This window comes from Carassius auratus, chromosome 8 (assembly GCF_003368295.1).
Source record: "Carassius auratus strain Wakin chromosome 8, ASM336829v1, whole genome shotgun sequence".
NCBI classification, from domain to species: domain Eukaryota; kingdom Metazoa; phylum Chordata; class Actinopteri; order Cypriniformes; family Cyprinidae; genus Carassius; species Carassius auratus.
In genome coordinates this window covers 23,889,640-23,912,985 of record NC_039250.1, presented here as the reverse complement: position 1 = coordinate 23,912,985, position 23,346 = coordinate 23,889,640, and the positions used below count along the sequence as shown (strand labels likewise).

The 23,346-nt window shown below is 42.0% G+C and overlaps 1 protein-coding gene across 1 annotated transcript; it reads left to right on the top strand.

Moving 5' to 3' along the window:
- The first annotated feature begins 3,404 nt into the window (after window positions 1–3,404).
- On the top strand, window positions 3,405–11,188 carry LOC113106835 (uncharacterized). Its single transcript, XM_026268850.1, has 5 exons — window positions 3,405–4,771; window positions 5,191–5,336; window positions 5,792–7,041; window positions 10,686–10,929; window positions 11,160–11,188. The coding sequence occupies exons 1-5, from the start codon at window positions 3,630–3,632 to the stop codon at window positions 11,186–11,188; spliced, it is 2,811 nt and encodes a 936-aa protein (XP_026124635.1). The 5' UTR covers window positions 3,405–3,629.
- Window positions 11,189–23,346: the final 12,158 nt, after the last annotated feature.

Genomic DNA, 23,346 nt, shown 5'->3' with positions numbered 1-23,346 from the left:
AAGGCTGCCTTATGGGGAACGGCAGTGTGGGAGAATCAACACCCGTGTTGTGCCTCGTTCCACCTTCTATCGGATGAGATGAAGAGAGTCTTCGACCGGGCCGCGATCGGCAGGGAGGCCGCCCATCGCCTCTCGGAACTCCGGCAAGGACCTTCATCCGTAACCGAGTACTCCATCGAGTTCCGTACCCTGGCGGCCGCGTGCCAGTGGAGCGAGGCGGCGCAGTGGGATAGATTACTGCATGGGTTATCCGACTGTGTTCAGCAGGAAATCTACCTCCTCGAGCTGCCCCCTACTCTCAACGAACTCATAGACCTGGCGTTGCGGGTGGAGGCCAGGTTTAATCGTCTGGGCCGCCAACACAGTCCTTCCAGGCCTCCCTTCTCTCCTGGTAGGGGGCGCTTGAGTCGAGAGAACACGGTCAGTTCTGTCAACGATCACGAGCCCATGCAGGTGGGTCGAGCTCGGCTGTCCCGGAGGGAGAGGGAACGGCGGAGGTCCCAAGGACTATGTTTATACTGCGGAGGCTCTGACCATAACAACTACTCTTGCTCGGTAAAAGAGTCAGCCCGATAGTAAATCTGAGGCTACTATCGGGTGTAACGGATATGCAGATCATCGATTCATGTGTTTAATTCAGATTTTCCAAATGAAACTCTTTTTGCACCAAGTGCCTGGCCTGGCGCCAGCCTGGCTGGACTTAAATTATTTACGATGCCCATGCGAGCTTCAAAGAAGAAATGAAAACCCCCAACCACATTCCAACATACACAAAAGGAAACTTTTCTAAAGTTCCTTACTTTTAGAGCCACGTTTCTGCAACCCCCATCTTTGCAGGACTGGAGAGGAGAGAAGCCAAATCTTCTCCCCAATGCATTCTATGGAATGAATTCGTTACCTGTTAGTTTTTATGTTTTATAAATGTATTACGTATTCCCTTTTGGTACATTTAGATGTTTCCCAACATCTGCAGTGTTATCATGTGTTAAGCAAATCTTTAAATATGTGTAATTCTACATTTGAATGTTTCATGTTTTGATCACATATACCTATTATGTTTAGTCTTGTTCTAATCGTCATGTTCTGACAAACCCATTTATCTAGAGCAAAGTAATGAAAAATGTATGTAATCTGAATTACAAACTTGCTAGAATAATCCCTGGAATTTGGACAAGCCCTAGATCTCCAGGGGGTTGTCTTCACAGAGACAAAGGAACTTTTCCCTCCGCTTCAGATCGCGGACTTTCATTGGCAGTTTATGCGGAAAAGGGGCGTGAACCATTTCAAGCCATAAGAACGACCGAACAAGGTCCGCCCTCTCTCTTCTTCTCATTCTCCGTTCTCGGACACGCTGCTCTCCAACGTTGCCGCGCTCATAGCGCAAACCCCCTCAGCACAGGGGCTGAGAGAAAAAGCCATTTTAATGGCTCCTTTGGAAGCTTTCGTTTTTGCTCTTTTCTTTTCTTTTCTTTACTAAGTTTATTCAACTATTCGCCTCTCCACGCAAGGAAGACGAATTCTGGAACATTGTTTGTTGAACCTTTCAAATACCGCGCGAGGACAGAACAAAGGACCACGTGCTCCACGTTCACGCCAAGATCAAGCGCAGCGTGCACGCGCATCACATGGCCTCCGGCCAAAACTCCCATATACTGACGATTGGCTTGGACTCCACCCCACTCACATTATGTGTCACTGAGATGTCTGATCTTTAGCTACAAGCTTTAAATTTAGAAACTAAATTTATCATAAGGATAGGATAATGTTTTCATGGCCAGAGAATATTTTTCCTTGAATTATAAGGCGTGATAACTTTATTGAAAATTGATAGGTCAACAGTGGTCTGCTGGACAAACCGCTGTTTGATTTGCAGTAATTTACAGTAAGAGCTATCACAACAATTGATATGAAGAATGGAATATTGACATATTAATGAGTAAATTACAATGCCTTGTAATTATTTATTGATATAGGCAAATTGAGCTATTTTTCATAATCAATCAAATTTAATGTAACTGTCATCTGAGATCTAAATTAATCATATTCCTGATTAATTATTCAAATTCCCTATATATCATTTGAGTTAATTATTCTGTAAAACTCATTGTTGCTACACGGGTGGGATCTCCGCTGAGAAGTCCTCACCTACATCATCGACCCTCCTTCCGGTGAGACTGCGGTGGAAGAATCAACATGAATGTCAAGCCCTTCTGGACTCCGGAGCAGAAGGTAATTTCATCGATTCTTCACTTGCACATCACCTGAACATTCCTGTCCTTCCTGTGTCTCTCCCCATCCATGTCACCGCACTCAATGGTCAGGAACTGCCTCACGTCACCCACCATACAGAACCCATCACACTCATCACATCTGGCAACCATCAAGAAACCATATCCTTTTTCCTCATGGACTCCCCTGTTGCTCCCATTGTTTTAGGTCACCCCTGGTTGTTCAAACATAATCCACGAGTGGAATGGGGTTCTAACACTGTCACATTGTGGAGTGAAAGTTGTCATGAGTCTTGTCTGGTTTCTGCTTGTCCTGTTGTTCCTGTTTTTGTTTTTCAGAAGGAGACCATGGTTTTGCCAAACGTGCCCGTTGAGTATCTGGACCTGAAGGAAGTGTTCAGTAAGTCCCGGGCTGCTTCGCATCGTCCCTATGACTGTGCCATAGACTTAGTGTCAGGTAAATCTCCGCCTAAAGGCAAGTTATACTCTCTTTCTATTCCTGAGAGGGAGGCCATGGAGAAATACATTTCTGATTCCTTAGCCTCTGGGTTCATCCGTCCTTCCTCTTCTCCAGCGGGGGCGGGGTTCTTTTTTGTGGGTAAGAAGGATGGTTCTCTGCGACCTTGCATTGATTACGGAGAGCTGAACAACATTACTATTAAGAATACTTATCCTTTACCACTCATGTCTTCAGCTTTCGAGAGGTTGCAGGGAGCATCTGTATTCACAAAATTGGATTTACGTAATGCTTATCATTTGTTCCGCATCAGGAAGGGGGATGAATGGAAAACTGCCTTTAACACTCCTAGAGGGCACTTTGAATATTTGGTGATGCCGTTCGGGCTCTCCAATTCGCCCGGGGTTTTTCAAGCACTCGTGAATGACGTGTTGAGAGATATGGTAGATCAGTTTATATATGTTTACCTGGATGACATACTGACTTTTTCTTCATCTCTCCAGGAACATGTTCAACACGTCAGACGAGTGCTCCAGAGGTTACTAGAGAATGCAGGGATTAAAGTTCTCCGTCGTTACGACGGATTTCCGTTAATTGTAGCGAGTCATCGACGGATTTCCGTCAATTACACTGTTCCGCCTGTCCTTAATGTTTTAAATTCACTTTTCATAATTTTAATGCTGTATATATAGGCTTACATTTCTCAAATAATGTAATAAATGTCTTAATTTTAGTTTAAATAGGTCTTAAATTAAGGAAAGACAAAGTGTATTCAGCCTGCTGAGGAGGATGTGATCAAAGCCTGGAGTGGAGCGAATGCACGTTCCTCTCTTCACTATAAGCGTTTTGTTATCACTCCGGTATGGATCCACTCCGGGTTTTGGTTTAGTGATGAAGAAGTACATGTCAGGCTACGGCTGAGGTATAATTACATTTAAGATAGCATGGACACACTTATAATGCAGGAAGGCTCCGATGTTTCGGAGATTGATAAAAGTGTAAAAAATAAATGGAGATGGGCTTGGCTTAGCGAAATTGGGAAGAATGGCAAGCCTTTTAGTTCGTGGGCTAAAAAAATCAAACAACCAGGTACGTGTCTTTGCACAGTATGCCACAGGAAATTTCAATATGGCAATAATGGCAAAAAAGTGCTAGCTCGCCATCAATCAGAAGCTAGTCACAATGCTGCCGTTCGTGCTCTACAGTACACATGCTCCCTGCCTGGTGCGACAAGTACCACAACGGAGATTCATGCATCTATGGCCGACCGTGTGTGCGATGTAAAAGTGCGCATATGTTCTTTCATAGCGGAGCATGACCTGTCGTTCACAGTCTCACAACCGCTAGTTAATTTAATGCAATCAGTTGTCAAAGACAAGAGTGCACTTTCAAGATTGTCTATGTCTAATGCACATGCCTCCTACTTGTGCACACATGGCATTTCTGCTTATTGGAAATCCGAATTGTCATCTAAGCTGAAAACGAAGATGTTTTCTTTAAATGTAGATGAGGCAACAGATGGAAACATGGACAGGATTCTGAATGTTCTTGTTCGGTACTATGATGAAGATGTGGGAAAAGTGGCAACCCAGCATGTAGCCTCGAGGAAACAGAATATTGCAGATGCCTTAACAATCACAAACACATTGAAAGATATTCTCCAGTCATATAGCCTGAACTGGAATCAGGTTGTTGGTATACTGTTGGATAACTGCAGTGTGATGAGAGGGAAAAAGTCTGGAGTAGAGACACTAGTCAGAAGAGAAAATCCATCACTGCTGGATGTCAGCGGAGACACTGTCCATATGGTCTCGAATGCAGCCAAGGCCCTTTTAAATCCTTTCCAGGGATTTGTGGAACAATTTTGCTCTGATGTATACTATGACATTGAAAAATCACCCAAACAGAAAGAAGTTTTTTCTGAGTTTCAGTCCTTACTTCATTTGGAGAATAAGAGCCTAATACGTCCCATCAGCAGCAGGTTCCTGCAAATGTTGGATGTGTGCAACAGAATACGGGAGCTTATGGATCCATTGACTGTGCACTTCTACAGCGTCCTGTCTTCTCATGATCAACACAAACACAGGTACTTCTATTTTTGTATCATCTAATTTCTGTACTAGTAGGCCTTTTTTTGGATTTTTAATGAAACACACACGCATTTTTTTTGTTTGTTATTAATATTATTTAAAGATGCAGACATCTAGTGGATTTTTTTTACATAACAAATCTAAACCAAGGGGTGGAGATGGCTCAGTGATCAATCAGGTTATATAAAGTTATAGATATAGTGACTCAAAGGGTTAAATGTTAGAACAATGAAGCTCGGCTTCATTCCAGATGCAATCAAATTATTAAATAACCTTTATATAAAGAAAAGGAAGTGCCTTGACCTGTAAACACAAAAAGTATGTCATGACTGTTGAAGTATTGGCAATTAGAAATAGCATTGTTGATTTTTTCTTCTCCTTAATCCTTATGTGTATATGTTATTTTGTGATGCAGATGGCTCCTGAACCAGCTTCTTGATAAGCATGCAGTTACATCTGATGAGAAGGCCAGGATAATTTGTCTGCAACAGCAAATGGCAAAATCTGCAAGGATCGGAAGTGATGTCAAGAAGCTCACAACCATTATTGATTTGTATCGAGGTATGTTCACTTTTTATTCACTTTAAGTGTTAAGAAAAGTACAGAGATTTCTTATTTATTGAAATCCCTTTATTGTTATATTTATTATATGCTTATTTTTCTTGGAATCCTGGAATGAAATCTGAGTTAACCATAAATACAGTTTTTAGATCACTGTTAATCAGATCACTTTGGTTAATACTACTAACACTAATACTACTACTAATAAACTATTTATACAGCACTTTGTAAGTTATAGACTTATTAAACCAGAATTAAAACATTTCAGGACTGATGTAAATAAAACGAGACAATTAAATAATACAGATGAAAATAAACAACAACAAATCTAAAAAATAATATTAAAGGGTTCTAATATTCCAAGAAGAGTATGTTACATTACTATGAATGTGATTATTAATCAATGAATAAAATATTCAGACCCATTTCTAATCTGGTTCTATTGTGATTTTCAGGTGTACTTCCAACTTTTCAGGTGTTCCTGAAGAAGTTGCAACATGAAAAGCCCATGATTCATGTGCTGCATGCTGAAATGCTGCTACTGGTTAGGGAACTTCTCTCCAAATTTATGAAGCCTGAAACTATTCCTTTGAGTGCAAAGGGCTTGTTGAAGCTTAATGTTCACCAGAGAGACCTGCAGTACACTGACAAAAGGTTGTCTGTGGGGAGATTCAGCTTCTTTGCCTTAAACAAGGCTAGAGTAGAAAAGAAGCCCTGGGTGCAGAAGGTCTACAGCTCTCTCAGAGAAGGCTACATAAAGGCAGCAACATTCCTCCTGAAAAACCTGCCCCTCAACAACAACATCATCACCTCTTTATCTGCGCTGACACCATCATTGATTCTCCATGAATCAGTCCAAGGTGCATTCAACACCTTGGCCAAGGCCTTGCCAAATGCTGTGAAGTCAGAGGAGTTGGGTCAACTGGATGAAGAGGTTCGAGCCTACCAGATTAATACAGATCTAGGGACACAGGCCAAATGCTTTGAGGAGAACAATGCACGAATCGATGTTGACTGGTGGAGTAAGATTTTCGCCATGAAGATGCCAGAAGGAGGAATGAGGTTCCCCATCTTAGGGAAGTTGGTAAAGGCTCTTCTGTCATTGTTCACTGGCCCTCTTGTCGAAGGATCATTTAACATGATGGATGATATAATTGAGAAAGACAGGGTTAGGCTGAACATTGAGACTTATGAAGGCTTAGCCATTCTCAAGTCCCACATGAAGGTAATGGGCAAAACTGCATCTAAAATGCAAATTACCCCTGCATTAAGGAGATTTTGCCTGTCTTCTTATGAGACATACCAAAATCATCTGAAGAAAAAGAAGGTGAACCTTGACAAGCAAAAGGAAAGGAAACTGAGGGAAGCTGTGAAGGTCCTCTCAGCAGTTAGGGTTAGAAAAGTAAAGAAAGGTTCCACCTCTTCTGTTTGTGCTAAAGCCCCCACCTCTTCCACCCTTGGAGTTAAACGAAAAGCTGCTGCTACAGCCTCCACCCCTGCAGTTAAAGGCACTGCTGCTGCTACAGCCTCCACCTCTTCCGCCCTTGGAGTTAAACAAAAAGCTGCTGCTACAGCCTCCACCCCTGCAGTTAAAGGCGCTGCTGCTACAGTCTCCACCTCCTCCACTGCTGGAGTTAAAGGTAAAGCTGTTGCTACAGCCTCTTTCTCCTCCACCCCTGCAGTTAAAGGCAAAACTGCTGCTACAGTCTACATTAATATGTCAATATTCCATTCTTCATATCAATTATTGTGATATCTCTTGCTGTAAATTACTGCAAATCAAACAGTGGTTTGTCCAGCAAACGGCCATAAGATTGACCTATCAATTTTCAATAAAGTTATCACTTCTTATAATTCAAGGAAAAATATTCTCTGGCCATGAAAACATTATCCTATCATTATGATGAATTTAGTTTCTAAATTTAAAGCTTGTAGCTAAAGATCAGACATCTCAGTGACTTGTAATGTGAGTGGGGTGGAGGCCAAGGCAATCATGAATATATGGGTTTTTAATAATTGACTAATAATACATCAGACTACAAATCACACCGAGTAAATATGCGTACGACAATACAGACAGTAAACTTTGTACAAGACATAACGGAATCCAAATAAGGGAGAGAAAGAGAGAGAGAAAGAGAGAGAGAGAAAGAGAGATAGAATGAATGAGGGGGGGGGGGGGGTGAGAGAGAGAGACAGCGTGGTCACAGAATGAGCTCAGGTAAGAAAATCATAGACAGTAAACTTTTGGAAGCTAACCATTCAAATCATAGACCAACTTTAAAGCAGCATTTAAATCTCCATAGAGAAAGATACTTGCATGGCCCAGCATGCATGAGTGTGGTCTTTTTGTGATGCTTTGTGCGCTGGTCCTTTTGAAAACAGTGTGCGTGTGCCGGAGACCGTGTGACGCGCGTGTGAGCTGCGCTGGAGCAGCGTGGTCCTTTGTCTTCCGGCCCGGGGCTGCGGCGGAATCGCACGGTATTTGAAAGGTTCAACAAACAATGTTCCAGAATTCGTCTTCCTTGTGTGAAGAGGCGAATAGTTGAATAAACTTAGTAAAGAAAAGAAAAGAAAAGAAAAGAAAAGAAAAGAAAAGAACGAAAACGAAAGCTTCCGGGGGAGCCATGAGACTGGCTCCTCTCAGTCCCTGTGCTGAGGGGGACGGCGATATGAGTGCGGGCCAAGGCCGCGCATGGGCACGAGCGGGAGTGACGCTGGTCGCAGCCAGTTAGCAGCGTGTGTGAAGGAAGAGAGGAAGAAGAAGCGGACCTTGTTCGGTCGGCTCTTCTGGCTTGTGATGGTTCACGCCTCTGTTCGCGTGAACAACCAATGAGCGTCCGCGATCTGAAGTGGGGAAAAGTTCCTTTGTCTCTGTGGAAACACCCACCCTACTAACTTTGGGGCTTGTTAGATTTCAGCAGTGATATTCTAGCAAGTTCTTAATTTAAGATTAATATATTTTACACACATTTTACACAGGGGAATAGTTGGGTCACAACATGACAATTCCAAAAACACCAAACAGTACATATATAACTGATAGAAACACAAAGTTACATTAAAATGCAGAATTACACACATTTAAAGATTTGATTAACACATGATAAAACTGCAGATTCTCCAATTTATATGGGGAATCTTTAATGCACCAAAAGCAATACTTCATACATTGAGACCACATTGAATAAGTAATAGCTTAGGATACATTGAGAAAAAGGTACCAGTGAATGGACTCTTTCCTGTCCTGTTGCCCAGTGGGGTCATAAAGTTTTATGAGCTTGTCAGGGGTAGGGTTACAGACTCATGATTCTTATTTGAGAACATTAAAATTAGGATACACATTTCCAAAGTATAAGCTAGTAAAAATTATAATCCTCGCATAACAAGGATTAACCATGGTACACACAAAACATATTCAAAATACATGTTATTAATAAAATGATGAAGGTAAGGAACTTCTAAGAAAGGTTTCTTTTTGTGTATATGTTGGAATGTGGTTGGGGGTTTTCATGTCTCCTTTGAGGCTCGCACGGGTATCGTAAATAATTTAAGTCCAGCCAGGCTGGCGCCAGGCCAGGCATTTCGTTTAAAAAGGTTTCATGTTATATGCCTGAATTTAACCGATGAATCGATGACCTGCATATGCGTTACAGGGTGATACAGGGGGGTTTAATTATATGCAAGAGCTATAAAAGTTTGTGGCCGTTCTCCATGATGAGGACCTACTCGCTGTTACTTTCATATTTTTTTTATTCCTTATGAGTTATTGTTTTTTAATAAAGTGAAGCCATTACAAATGGTGATGTGTTAAACCTTTATTGAAAAGAAGTCTCTGAGAAATTTATTTATGAGTAACATTTTCTTCTGGAACTGAATAGTCCTACTAAGCTTCAGGAGGCTTAACCTAGCTGAGCAGGTATGGGTGTCAGGGAGGAATCCAAGACTTTTTGTCATATATCCTGGTCTCCGATGTAAGACCAAATGGTTTTATATCTGCTAATGAGAATAAGTAATGTGCATTAGATAATATAAGGAATTCCCTCGACTAATAAATTACAACTATATATATATAATATAATATAAACCTATACAAATATATAAATATCTTATAACTAATATATATAATATATATACAGTATATATATATATTGACATAAACTCATGAAGGAGAATAAAAAACTCTCAGCTGGACGTGAAGCGACTTGCTCTGGCTCTTCATTGTGTGCCATGTTTGCTTAGGTTAGGTGTGTTGAGATGCTTTCAAATGGTTTCAATCCATGATATTTTGCTTCTTTAATGGAAGCAGCATTTGCACTGGATCATTAAACATGGAGTTATGTATAAAAAAACACAATAATTCCAAACTCCCCGGTTTCTATACAGAATTTGAATCTCTTAAATAGAAACTAATAATACATGAAACAGATTTTGTCAGAATTACATAATTATTTGTCAATCTTTTCTCACAGATTGTTTAAAATATGCTGCTCCATTTCAATGGAACTTCGAACTGCATCCTCTATGGATCACTATGGGGAATGCTTCATTGTGACCCATGTCTGAAGCATACATTGATAGAACACCAACAACATATTGGCCGGCAACAGCCCATGAGATCACTACCGGTGCCGGTATAGGCACCGGGAGAACACGTCATTCTCTTCTTCATCTTCATTGACTGTTTTGTTTGAAGTGTACAGCTTTTAGGAGTACATGTTTCTCGCTAGAGGCTTTACTCTGACACCAGCAGTTTACCCGGCTCCCGTACTGTGGGTGTGTGTAGTGAAGAGCAAGTACAAGCATGTGCAGCTCTCGAGGGAGTTGGATGCGCTCTTCTGCACTCATTGTGATACATTCACAGGACTACTGAGGGGATGTGAGTATTTCACCATTTATCTGAGTTTGTAGACAACATTTGCATGAGTGCTTTTGCCTTTTGCGGGAACAGCAATGCATTTGCCGCAGCAGTTTTCTCGCGCTTGATTTCTGTTGAAATCTAGCGAGTGGGGAGAATGTGTTTAGCTCCTGTTGGAGCTGAATGCATGCTGCACATTGCATCGCGGTAAGAACATGGAAAGGATTTGATGGAAAATTTCTCCCTGTCAGTAATTTCCTTTTGTTTATATAGGAAATGTATAGTGTGGGTCTGTCTGCAGACGTTGGACAGATGGTTTATTTAATTTCCTTTTTACATAACCACATTATGCTGCACTTCAGCTTGAATAAAAAAAAACATAAAACATAAAAAACATTCTCATCCACACCCACAAACTCCTTGCTAGTTATGCCAACATTGTGGGGATGTTTGAGAATGGTTATGAGAAGATTAAGATTTAAATCTTTTAGGATACATCTCACCTTTTAAACTTTGATACCTCTGGCAGGACAGTGGTTGAAAAGCTCATGAAGGCGAAGGTGTGCTCAGTGATCTTCAAATCCTTCGTTCCACGAAGGTCCAGGTATGAGCTCCAACAACCCAGGAGTCCTGGGCCTTCTCGATCTGAGGATCAGAAATGGGCACAAAAGGATAGTGTTATGGCTCGAGCCCCTCCCCCACCCGCGGGTAGGAGGAATCGCGGGTCAAAGGGAGGTATGTAAGATAAGAGATGTGATCCAGATGAGGCGTCAGTGCTTTCGTCCAGATTAGAGTGATACTTGACTACCTACTTATTTCCTTTGAGGGGTTTAACATCTGCCTTATCTTCCCCTTCCTATTTCCCACTTTAACCACCATCTCTCCACCTGACCAAGGTAAGGTAGGAACTTCATGCATTAGTTTCTTATTTTCTTATGCTGGACCTATGATTTTTGGTTGAGCAGGGCTCCAGAACGGGAACCATGGTGGGTGAGTATAATCCATTCTCTCTCTCTCTCTCTCTCTCTATATATATATATATATGCATGTGAATGTATTAATGTGCAGAATGGTTATGTGTATAATCCTTCTGTGAGATATCCTTACAGTATTTTTCAAGAACCTGTGGGTTTCTGTCCTTTCTAAGGTAGGTCCTCTGTGAGCACCACCTTGGCTGGATTCAGAAACTTGGTGCTCAACTTGCAGTGTTACTTCACTCATCGATACTTCACCAACCATTATGAAAGTCCTGGTTCAGGCTTCATGGTTCCTGGATCATGTAGCCAGGTCATAATAGGCTTCTGCGGGAGCCTTCTTGATCATCAGGCCCCTGGCCTTAGAGGGTTGTATTTGAGCTTGCCTCTCCCGTTCAGTGCAAACCCTCTGTGATGCTTGGGTAGCTTTAAGTTTACATGCTAAGCTTTGTGTACTTTCTGAAATCCACATGGGGGGTAAGTGTGCACTTTCTGAAATCCACATGGTCGTAAGTGTGCACGTTGAATAATTTGCGTATTTTCTACAATGTACATAGGCGTGTGCACGCAAGACTTAGTGCCGTCTGTTTTTTCCCCAGAAGCATCAGGTGAATTAGGCCCTTCCTTTGCCTCTGGAATGTGCTGAGCTTTGGCTAGCTTGCAGTACGCTTAGTCATTGTAAAAGTACAACGAAATTAAGTGCAATCCTCGGGGTGCATACAAATCAATAATCTAATAAATTGTACACAGATGACTGGATCTGTGGCACAACATTGGTGTTGTTTGGTTACTTGCACAAATAGCTTTGGCATAAAAGGTATTCCATAATCTGTTTGTTCGGCATTTTAGAACCCTATACCATATGCATCTAGAAAATCACACACAAATGCAGTATGTCAGAATGCTCTCAACAGAGAAATGATAAAAGGACACCAACAGGTTTTGTGTGAGCTGGTAATTCCTGAGTATTCTCAGGAAATGTAGTAAGTGTAGACAGTAGTGGTGTTGACACTCCATGTCAGATTGTCCTCTATGTGAATGCCCAGAAACCTGAAGTCAGAGAACCCTCTCAACACAGTCACCGCTGATGAAAAGAGACTGTATTTCTGATTTCTTCCTTTTGAAGTCTATTATCACCTCCTTGGACTTGGTGGTATTCAAGATCAGGTTGTTTTTAGTACACCGCACAGACAACTGCTCCACTTCATTCCGGTAGGCAGACTCATCCTCCCCAGAAATGAGCCCCACCACAGTGGTATCATCAACAAACTTAATTATAGTGTTACTGGTATGGACAGGGGAGCAATCATGTGTGTAGAGGATGTATAGTAGGGGGCTCAGCACAAAGCCCTGAGGAGAGCCGGTGTTGAGTCTGAGAGGTGAGGAGATGCGAGAGCCTGCTCTTACCCTCTGTGAGCGATCAGTAAGAAAGTCCTTGATCCAAAGACAAACGGAGTGAGATATCCCCAGATCTGACAGTTTAGACACTAGCATGTTTGGAAGGATGGTGTTAAATACTGAGCTAAAATCTACAAATAACAGCCGAGCATAGTTCCCCTGCAGCTCCAAATGGGACAGAGCAGAGTAGAGGGCTATTGCTATGGCATCCTCTGTGGACCTATTGACTTTAAAGGCAAACTGGTATGGGTCAAACCCGGGTGGAAGATGAGAGATGATGTGAGTCTGAACCAGTCTCTCAAAGCACTTCATTATAACAGGTGTCAGTGCTATCGGGTGATAATTGTTCAAGTTACTGATGACAGTCTTCTTTTGAAGTGGGACTATTGTAGCAGACTTCAGACAGAGTGGTACAACGGCCTGGGACAGGGACTGTTTAAAGATCATGGTAAAGACCCCAGCCAGCTGATCCGCGCATTCCCTCAACACTTGTCCGGGGATGCCATCGGGTCCCGCAGCTTTCATCAGGTTAATTTTCCTCAATGTGTGCCTCACCTCGTGCTCTTGCACTGTTAGGATATGGCTGCTGTGTAATAATAGATGTTGTGTTGTTTCCTCCGGTGACACCACCTCAAAGCGGGCGAAGAAGTGGTTCAGCTTCTCTGCCAGCGACGTGTCACCGCCATCAGCCAAGAGGTTGCTGGGTTTGTAGTTGGTAGTATACTGTACCCCTTTCCACACCTCCCTATAGTTGCTGTTCTGAAAGCAATCCTCAATCTTCCTCCTGTGTGCAGCCTTAGCCACTCTGATTCCTCTCTTCAGTTTGGCTCTGGCCGCACTATATAGCTTTTTGTCACCAGCCCTGAACACACCATTCCTCTCCCCGAGCAGGCACTGCACTTCTCTGGTCATCCAGGCTTCGTATTAGGATAAACCCAGTTGCAGTTTTTCACTATAACAGTGTCCATGCAGTCCCTAATGTAGGCCAGGACAGCTGTTTATACTGCTCCAAATTTTGATGTTTAACAACATCCCATTTTGTTGACTCAAAAGCAGGGACATGTCATCTGACTGGCCCAGATGTGGTAATTGCTTAGCCCTGAAGCCCCGCTTAATGTTTGAATAGGCCTTATTCAGTATATATTCTCCTCTAGTAACTCCTCTGATGGAGTTTAGGGAGTACTAGCTTTAAATCTGCATGATCAAAGTCCCCTGCAACAATGTGAAAAGCTTCAGGATATATACTCTGCTGACTGCTAATATTATCATGTAAAAGTCCAAGAGCTGAGCTAGCATTAGCATCCGGTGTTATATACACAGCAGATATCAAAACAGCAGTAAATTCATGAGGAAGATAAATGGACCTGCATTTAATTGTCAAAAGCTCCAAATCTGGGGAGCATTGACTATTTACATTCATGGTGTTGTGTAGTGGTGTAGTGCACCAATTGTTGTTCACATAAATGCATAACCCCCCTCCAGGAATGCCATCTTTGTAGCTGCAGGCATGCTGATATTAACCACTTGTTGGAGGAGAACAGGAGACTGAAGGAAGAGCTCGCCCCAAAAGAGAATGGATGATGATTCTTTTAAAGATAATGATGCATAGGTGAATTACTACACTGGGCTTCCATGCCTTGCGCTTCTGATGGGTTTGCTGACACAGCTTCTTCCCTTTCTGCCACAGACTGGCAGAAAACTCTCACCTTTTCAAATGCTCCTTTCAACACTGATGCTCCTCAGGCTGAACCTCCCAGTTCAGCATATTGCTTAGCTCTTCTCTGTGGATCGAAAGACTGTGTCCACCACATTCAGAGATACCATAGGCACAAGGTTTAGACATCTCAAACCCTTGGTGCACTTGCCAGAGAGACATTGCTTGAAGGCCACCATGTCACATCAGTTTGTAGAGGCTTTTGGCAGTCGAGTAGCAGTTATTGTGGACTGCTTTGAAATTCATATTGAAAGAGCATCAAATCTCGAAGCTAGAGCACAAACATTTCCCCACCACAAACACCAGCACACCCTAAAGTATCTCAGTGGCATTACACCACGAGGCTCTTTCATTTCCCAAGGTTGGGCAGGTCATGTCAGTTAAGTGTATATATAAATACACTGGCATACGTGTGTATATATTGTATACACATACATGTCAATATTTCTGAAATATACACACATGTACATTATATAAAAAAACTTTTATTTTGGATGTAATCAACCGATTTTAAAGCCTTAGATTGATATACAGTACCTATGCATGAACAACATTTCCTGCATTATCATCGTTATGCATATTGCATACCACCTGTTGTAATAATAAATGGCAAAATGTATCAATTCTGTATCTCTTTATTTGTGCATCATAACATACTGAGGTAAATTTGTAGTTTACAGTAACACATAAAACAAGTAAAGGGGCAGTGTAACACATAAAAGGTAATTAGGTAAACAAGTATCAAGACCACAGGAAAGGCAATAAGTAAAAAAGTTAAATAGAAAAAAAAAAGTAATTTATACGTTCAGTGCACTTGTAGTGCTAATACAACAGGAGTAACGTGTAACAACAGTGTAACCTTCATGTATCAAGAACATGTATAAATGCAAGTTAATTTTAAAACAAATACAATTAAACAGATAATTAAATAAACAATTAAATTTAGAAGTTCAGTGTAACTGTTGTGCAAATACAACAGGTGTAACATGTAATAGTGTAACCGTCAGGTATCAAGAACATAAATAATGCAAAAAAAAAGTGGGAAAAAAAAGGTAAATAGAAATACAATTATTAAAACGAAGTCATTCAAAAGACAACTATGAGCACAAAAAACACACTTGTGATCCAATGTGTCAGTGTGTACAGGAGGTACAAAGCCATGTTTCTGAAGGTGCCTGATTGAGTCCCACACACAGCTGAGGTGGAACCACTGGACTGCACAGTTTTCACTGTCACAAGCCACCATGTCATCCAGGTCTTCAGGCCCTTTGCAAATGCACCAGAGTCTTTGCATGTTCTCATTTGCCTGTGTTCTTGCTTTTTTGAGAGATGGCTGTAACTCTGTTGAAACAGGTGTTTTTGTGGAGGCTTGTTGAGTATAGTAACAAGACAAGCTCAGGTACTGAAACTTTGTGGAAGAACTCCTATGCCCTCTTTAGAAGTGTTGTCCAGTAGTCCTCATCTAATAAGACCCGAACCACAAATACGCATATTCTTTCTCTGTCCACACAACAATCACAAAACTGTTGACCCAGTAACGAAGATCTGTGTTTGTACTTGGCCGTAGTACTTGTGTGTCTGTATCAGTATCTTCCTTCCCATCAGTTACCTGGAGACATAAAGTGCTGTCATCTGCACGTGTGAATAATTACACAGCCCTGGTGTGTGTTTATGGTGTGCGAGTGTGTGTCTATTTATCTAGTGTGAGGCCTGTTGATTAGATATATTTGTCTTATTAATTATTTATTTTGTACTTACCTTAGTATTTTCTATATATCAGAGGTTTTGCATTCTCAATGCTTTAATGAACCTCCACTCAAGCCAAGAGGGATCCTCAGCTCCAGTGGCCAAGTAGAGTGTGCACACTGTATGCATGGTTGGCATAGCAGATTAAAATCGAAGCAGCAGTCCAGATACGGGGGACCAAGACTTTCACTGATTTTCCAGCCTACTGGATGATGCCCGCTAATGTTGATAAGGTCCACGTAGAGGTGGGTCAAAAGATGGACTTCACCATAGGTGCAGCTAAGAGAGTCACATTTGACAAGTGCATCATCGGGGAGAAATGAATGTCGGGGATATGTACTCGTTTAGGCTCCACGAGTCATTGTGCACATGAGCCAAAACTTTAAAACCTGTCACCCCTTCTTCAGATTTTGCACACTCACAGCAAGGCCGTTTGTCTTTCTGGGATGGAGGAGTATTACCATCATTATATCGACCCAGTTAAGCCACATATATTGCCAGAGTTCCTACAGCATCTTCGTTACCCAAGAAAGAATGGATGTGATCTACTCATCCTGTTCCAACATTGCAACAGCCTCACAAACCTGGTAGCAGTAACAGAGATACTGGCAGTTACAATTGAAGCTCAGACGAAACTGCAACATCATTCATTTGTCTGGTACACATCAAGAGTAGGAAGAATAACAGCTTCCAATATGCATGCTGTTGAAAAAAAAATTCCTGTAATTTACTTATGTTAGCAGTGCTTTAAGTGGGCCGGTACACACCGGTACTCAGTACCGCCACTTCCAAATAACTTTATAGCTCTTGAGCGTACCGCCACCTTTGCGTGTGCCCAGAACGTGCTTTTAGTGTACTGACACTCATTTGGACGTCTGTTTTAAAAGAGGTTTTAATTTTTTGCCTGCGCTGCTGCTTTTCAGAGCGCCCTTCACAATGCACGCGCTCCTAATTGGTCCCACCGAGAGCAGAGACTACATTATCCGAACACCCTTGAGTTTAAATGCATGCGTCGCTTTAGCCGATTCCTACTGCGATTCTGCTTAACGATTCTGATTCTTATTGATTCCTGGTTACAATTCCAGTAAGTTAAAAAATCCAATAAAAAAAAAGTAAAAAATGTAAATGTCAAACAATTATTGTCTTTTTACAAAGAATTTTGTTGCAGCTAAATAACATGAGCAAAAACCAGCAGCCTAAAGAACACTTAGGCCTATAAGATTAACTTTTGGCTATGCTTTTAACAAAAAGACCACAAAAAAGAACAAATGGACTAATATAGATTTAAAATATTAAATTATTAAAGACAAGTAAACAGTTGGTAATAAAAAAAAAGGAACAAACAAATCAATTAGCAATTCCATAAATATTTAAAGCTGCAAGTAGCAATGAATTGCATGTTTAAGTTAGAGTAAAACAAGTAATTTCCCGTTGGCATCAAGTGATGCTAGGATTATAACTGAATATTGGCCTTTAGACCTGATCAGGCCAGGACTCTTATCAAACATTTGATGTTTGGGGCAGAGAGACATTGCATGTTAAAGTTTGTGTAAAACAAGTCGTTTCCTGTTGCAAGCAGTTGGCACTATGACTATAAATTCATACTGGCCTTAAGATGTGTTCAGGCCAGGACTCTTATCAAACATTTGATGTTTGGGGCAGAGAGACATTGCATGTTTAAGTTAGTGAAACAAGTCATTTCCTGTCACCAGCAATGTTGGGCAGTAACGCATTACTTAAGCCCCTTTCACACTGCACGTCAGACCCGGCAATTTGCCAGAACATTGCTACATACGAACATGCGTCCGAATTGATTCTGGGACTGATCCGACTGATCATTGCCGGGTTCAGTCCCGGAATGAGCGCTGTATGAACAAAAGCCAAATGTAATACAGTGTCATAGTGATGATGCACATTATCGGGCAACTCTTTAACCAGGTGTTTTGAAGGATGATCAACATTTGCGATTAAAAAATATGTGCAAACTTAAAGAAGCAGAGATCAGTTAGTTCCTCACTTTCCACGCTGATGCCGAGATCGTTTGCCAGTTTCAGTGAAAGTATAACGTGCCTAGCATTTTTGACTCGTACATTTCATGACACGCCCTGATGTCACATGTCGACACGGGACCTTTACGGATTGTGTGTGAAAGCACGCACATATTCCGCAAAAAAAAATCTAGTGACCCAGGAACAATTGCCGGGACACATTACCCGTCTATTTGCCGGAATCACAGTGTGAAAAGGGCTTTAGTAACGCATTACAGTAATTTGATTACTTTTTTAGTAACAGAGTAATTTAATGCATTATAATTTTCAAAATATTAATTAGAGAATAGTTACAAGCTGAGGTCTCTATATGTTAGTGCCGCATTAATGCATTATTGACACAGAATGCAGTGTTTTAGCTAGAGATTGTAAAAAGGATGTAGCACACACACTGTCGAGTCAAGTGCCAGTGGATTAGTAGTCTCAGCCTCAGAAGTCATGCCCACTGACCATTGGCTAAATATCTGATGCATATGGAACACAAAAGAAACACTTCAGGAGTTTCAAAATCATCATTGGATTGGTTGAATTATAACTGATTTCCAGGAGACGTGTGGGTCGCGTTCTTTAACGTTCCACTTGGAAACAAAGATATATCCACTTGGCCCATAAATATGTCATGCAAGACCCATATACAGTATGTGTTCCCAGATCAAACCCATGGCCACTTGGACCATAAATATGCCATTCAAGACCCATATATGTGTTCCCAGATCAAACCCATGCCCACTTAGCCCATAAATATGCTATGCAGGACCCATATTTGTGTTCTCAGTTCAAATTCATGCCCAATTGGCCCATGCCTGTCCCTTATGGGGCCCATGTAATCAGCTCATATGGGCTTCCTATGTGGGACTCATACTACAAAACCTACATGGGACCCGCTGATTTCACCCAGCCAAAGCCCATGCCCACACAGTAACCATGGAACCCGTACTTTACCCATCTGGGCCCCACATGTCGTTGGTGGCTGGGTAATGACCTGGAACCCAATTCAGGTGGCACTCCAAGACCTGTGAAGTGGATAGTTGGAGGACCAACAAGAAGACACAAAAGCTGTGTCACAAACTGAAGTGCACAGACTTACGAAGGGAATATTTGAAGTGTGATTGCGTCACAGCAGTGTGATGAATGCAGTTCCAAACTGAAGTGTGTGGTCACAGCGTCACGACGTAAGATGTCCCAATTCAGAATGCACCCTTCGAAGACCGATTTCCAGGGCCGATTGCATCATATTGGCACGACGAAGGCTGATGCATTTCCCAGGAAAAATTGTGTACATATGATGGACACTTTGCACCTATCATATCTCAGAATCACGCACTTTACATTTTTAAAAGACATATTGTCAATAATTGTTTTTATTTTTGTGGTTAAAAATTAAATAAGTTGTATACATAATTTTTGTAGTGTCATTTATTTGTAAATGAGATTGATTTTTGTAAATTTTGTATTTTTGTTTTTTGTATATTCACATGTAAATAAAATAGAAGTAATTATGTACATTTTTATTTTTTTAACGCAGCTTATAATATTTTCATAAAACTTTCTTCTATATGTATATTTCTTGTCCGATAAATATATTTTTAACACACATAAAAAAAAAAAGTTGTTCTATACATTACTGAAAGTTCTTTTTACAACTATTTATAACATAGCTTAGGCTTAACATAAGAAAATAAAAATACATTTTGAGCCCAGCCCTTCCTCTGTGTGTTCTGGGGTCTTCAGGTGGTCAGTCTCTTGGTGAAAGGCCAGCACCTACTCAGCGACTTCAGGGACAATGCGGTGGACAGTGGAACAAAGCACATGTCAAACACTCTGGAGACCACCCAGCCAGCAATGACATGTAGGGCCCAAACGGGTTAATTGCGAGTTCCATGGTTACTGTGTGGGCATGGGCTTTGGCTGGGTGAAATCAGCGGGTCCCATGTAGGTTTTGTAGTATGAGTCCTACATAGGAAGCCCATATGAGCTGGTTACATGGGCCCCATAAGGGACAGGCATTGGCCAATTGGGCATGGGTTTGAACTGAGAACACATATATGGGTCCTGCATAGCATATTTTTGGGCCAAGTGGGCATGGGTTTGATCTGGGTACACATATATGAGTCTTGAATGGCATATTTATGGGCCAAGTGGGCATGGGTTTGAACTGGGAACACATATGTTATTAAATTTAAAGTTGCCTACTAAATATACTGTTGGATAGTTTAATCTACACAGGCCCGGCTGCAGGATAAAATTACTGAGGGGGCATGTGAAATTGTTAAGGGGGCTTAACTTTATTACACCATCAATGATTAATACACACTGAGATCTCGCTTTGCAACGACATATTTTTAAATACAGCGCTCCCTAAAACACTCCATATGCAACTGCAGGTAACCAGAGACTAGCAAATTTTAAACAGTGTAATGATGATAGATCATGTCCTATACCTTTTTAGAAGAGCTGCAGTCTCCTTGATTTGGCACTGAATCACACTTAAGTTTAAAATATTCTAACTTACTCCCGAGAGTAAGATTTTTCGAGGGCGACAGTTATTTTAGAACGTCCCCCCTTAATGTTTCCATGGCAACGCGTCATATTTGTCACGTGAAACACCGCAGCCACAATAATAACACTGTATAGACGGTTTCAACGGCATCAACATAAACAAACGTTACTGCGCATGCGCGCTTTTGTGGACCTAACTTAACTTCCGGTAGACTCCAAATAGAATCAATAACAACAGCCAAGTCCCTATAGAGTAGATATTTTTTGATAACAAACAAAATGTGTTTTCTGTGGGGATCAGGCGGACTTAATGAAAATGCTAATTCATTATTTGCCAGCAGGAGATGTTTTAAAGCACATACATAAAGCGCGAGAAATGGAGGTTTCCCCAGTAACAGCTGTAAACAAAGCAGAGCTGGTACGCTCACACGCTGCTTTATCATGCATATAACCTGCACGTCTTCTTTCAGAAATACAGCGATATAAAAACACCCGTGCCTCGTTTTGATATTTAAACATAAATGTAAGGAATTATTATTATTAAACGTGCAGTACGTTACGTAACGTTACGTTACTCATGTTTATTAAAAGAAGCCTTTTTGAAAATCGATCAGTTTTAAAATTGTTGCGAGTCTCCAAAAATAAATAAATGTATGGGAAACACATCCCGCAGCACAACCACCTGAGCCCAACTTCAGTCTATTCATCACCTTGGCTTTAACTGCGTTTGTAGATGGCACCGCAGCCAGACCGATATACACAACACAGACCGGAAGTTAACTTAGGTCCAGGCACGTGCGCCCGATGAAACCATCTATATAAGAGATGGTAGATTGTCTCCATGGCCATGACAGGGCAGGCGGTGAGTTCCTGGATGGCCTCCATGGCCACGACAGGATAAGTAGAACGCTCAGGGAGTTCAGCTGAGATGTGACAAGGCTCTGGAAGTTCCGCAGAGACGTTGAGAGACTCTGGTAGTTCAGCATAGATGTGAAGAGACTCCATGGTGTTTTGACTGGATTCAGGAAGATCAACGGTGACATGACTTTGCTCATGAAGATCAACGGTGACTTGACTTTGCTCATGAAGATCATTGGTGAATTGTCCTTGCTCATGAAGATCTTTGGTGACTTGACTTTGCTCATGGAGATCAGCGGTTACTTGACTTTGGCCATGAAGATCAACGATGACTTGACTTGACTCCTCAGGTCTAACTGTGGTATTGCTTAACTCATGAGTGTTACTGGTGACTTGACCTGACTCTGGAGGGTCATCGGGAACCTGACTTGACTCTGGGGGGTCATCGGTAACCTGACTTGACTCTGGGGGGTCATCGGTAACCTGACTTGCTCTGGAGGGTCAACGGGGACCTGACTCGACTCTGGGGGGTCAACGGGAACCTGACTCGACTCTGGGGGGTCAACGGGGAACTCACTCGACTCTGGAGGGTCAACGGGGAACTCACTCGACTCTGGAGGGTCAACGGGGAACTCACTCGACTCTGGAGGTTCAATGGGGACCTGACTCGACTCTGGAGGATCAACGGAAACCTGACTCGACTCTGGAGGGTCAGCTGTGGCTGTCATCTTGTGCCGAGGCACTGGACTGGCGGCTATCTTGTGCATTGGTGCTGGGCCGGCAGCCACCTTGCGCTGTGGCGCTGGGCTGACGACCACCTTGTGCGGTCCTCCTGTCTGTAGACCCCGGTCTAGAGTCGGCCATCCCACCTGGAGAGACAGGTGTGACTGGGGTATCCCACTGAGACCAATGTTGCAGGTACAGTATGCAGGTACAGATTTCCCTCTCCGGCACAGGGTTGTCCAGACAGACGTTGAAAAAGTATCATTATATCCCAATCCTACCGCCAAGGTCCAGAACTCTTGTGCCACACCACCCACCTCATTCCCCTTTTGATTAATTTTAGGAATCTGGCTGGGGAATGGACAAAAAATCCCACACCGCTGCATCTGATCTTGATGGAGTCCTTCTGTAACGATAGGACACAGGAGACGAGAGATCCAAGAGCAGTATATTTAATGGGTAATCAGATAACCATGAAAACAAAAACAAAAACAAAACAAACAAGAAACTAGAGAACACAAGGGAATGTGAGAAAACCAGGTGACGGAAAATAAGGACTCCATGAAAACAGAAAGAGAAAGACTGGTATTTATAGACAGTATAACGAAGGAAGTGGAGACAGCTGAGTGCAATAACAGGTGTGCAATTAACTGTGATGAAGGGACAAAGCTAGTTGGAAATGTAGTGCCTGCGGTGAAGTGCCTATGGGGAAGTGAGACCAATAGTGAACACCCGGGGAAGCACAGATCAGACACCGTGACATCTACTCGTTCCCTTTGGGGATTTTTAACCTCTGGAGTCTAAGAGGTTATCAGGAGAAAATAGCCTCATAACGCGTATATGCGTTAATCGACTTAAGAGGGTTAACTTCTGCTTTTATCCTCCCCTTCCTAATTCCCCTGTAACCACCAGCTCTCCACCTGATCGAGGTTAGGTGGAAACCTCTCGCATAACAGTCTCCTATGCTGTACCTTTAATGTTTTTATGGTTCTATGTTCATAGCAACCACCTGACTGATGGTCCAGACTAAAAGGAGGCGCCTCTTGAGCCTGGCTCCAGCGCAGGAGGTTGGGTGAGTAAATGTAACCCTCTCTGTATATACTTATATGTATTAAATTGCTGGTAGTTACGTGTCTAATAACAAACTCTGTGAGTTTCCTTTGCAGTGCTCAGTTACAGTGTTTACTAAACA

Excerpts from the sequence above, each read along its gene's own strand:
- LOC113106835 (XM_026268850.1), top strand. The coding sequence starts at position 3,630 with ATGGACACACTTATAATGCAGGAAGGCTCCGATGTTTCGGAGATTGAT. Across the intron at positions 5,337-5,791 it reads CATTATTGATTTGTATCGAG|GTGTACTTCCAACTTTTCAG; the intron begins GTATGTTCACTT and ends TGTGATTTTCAG. Across the intron at positions 7,042-10,685 it reads AAGGCAAAACTGCTGCTACA|GATACATCTCACCTTTTAAA; the intron begins GTCTACATTAAT and ends TAAATCTTTTAG.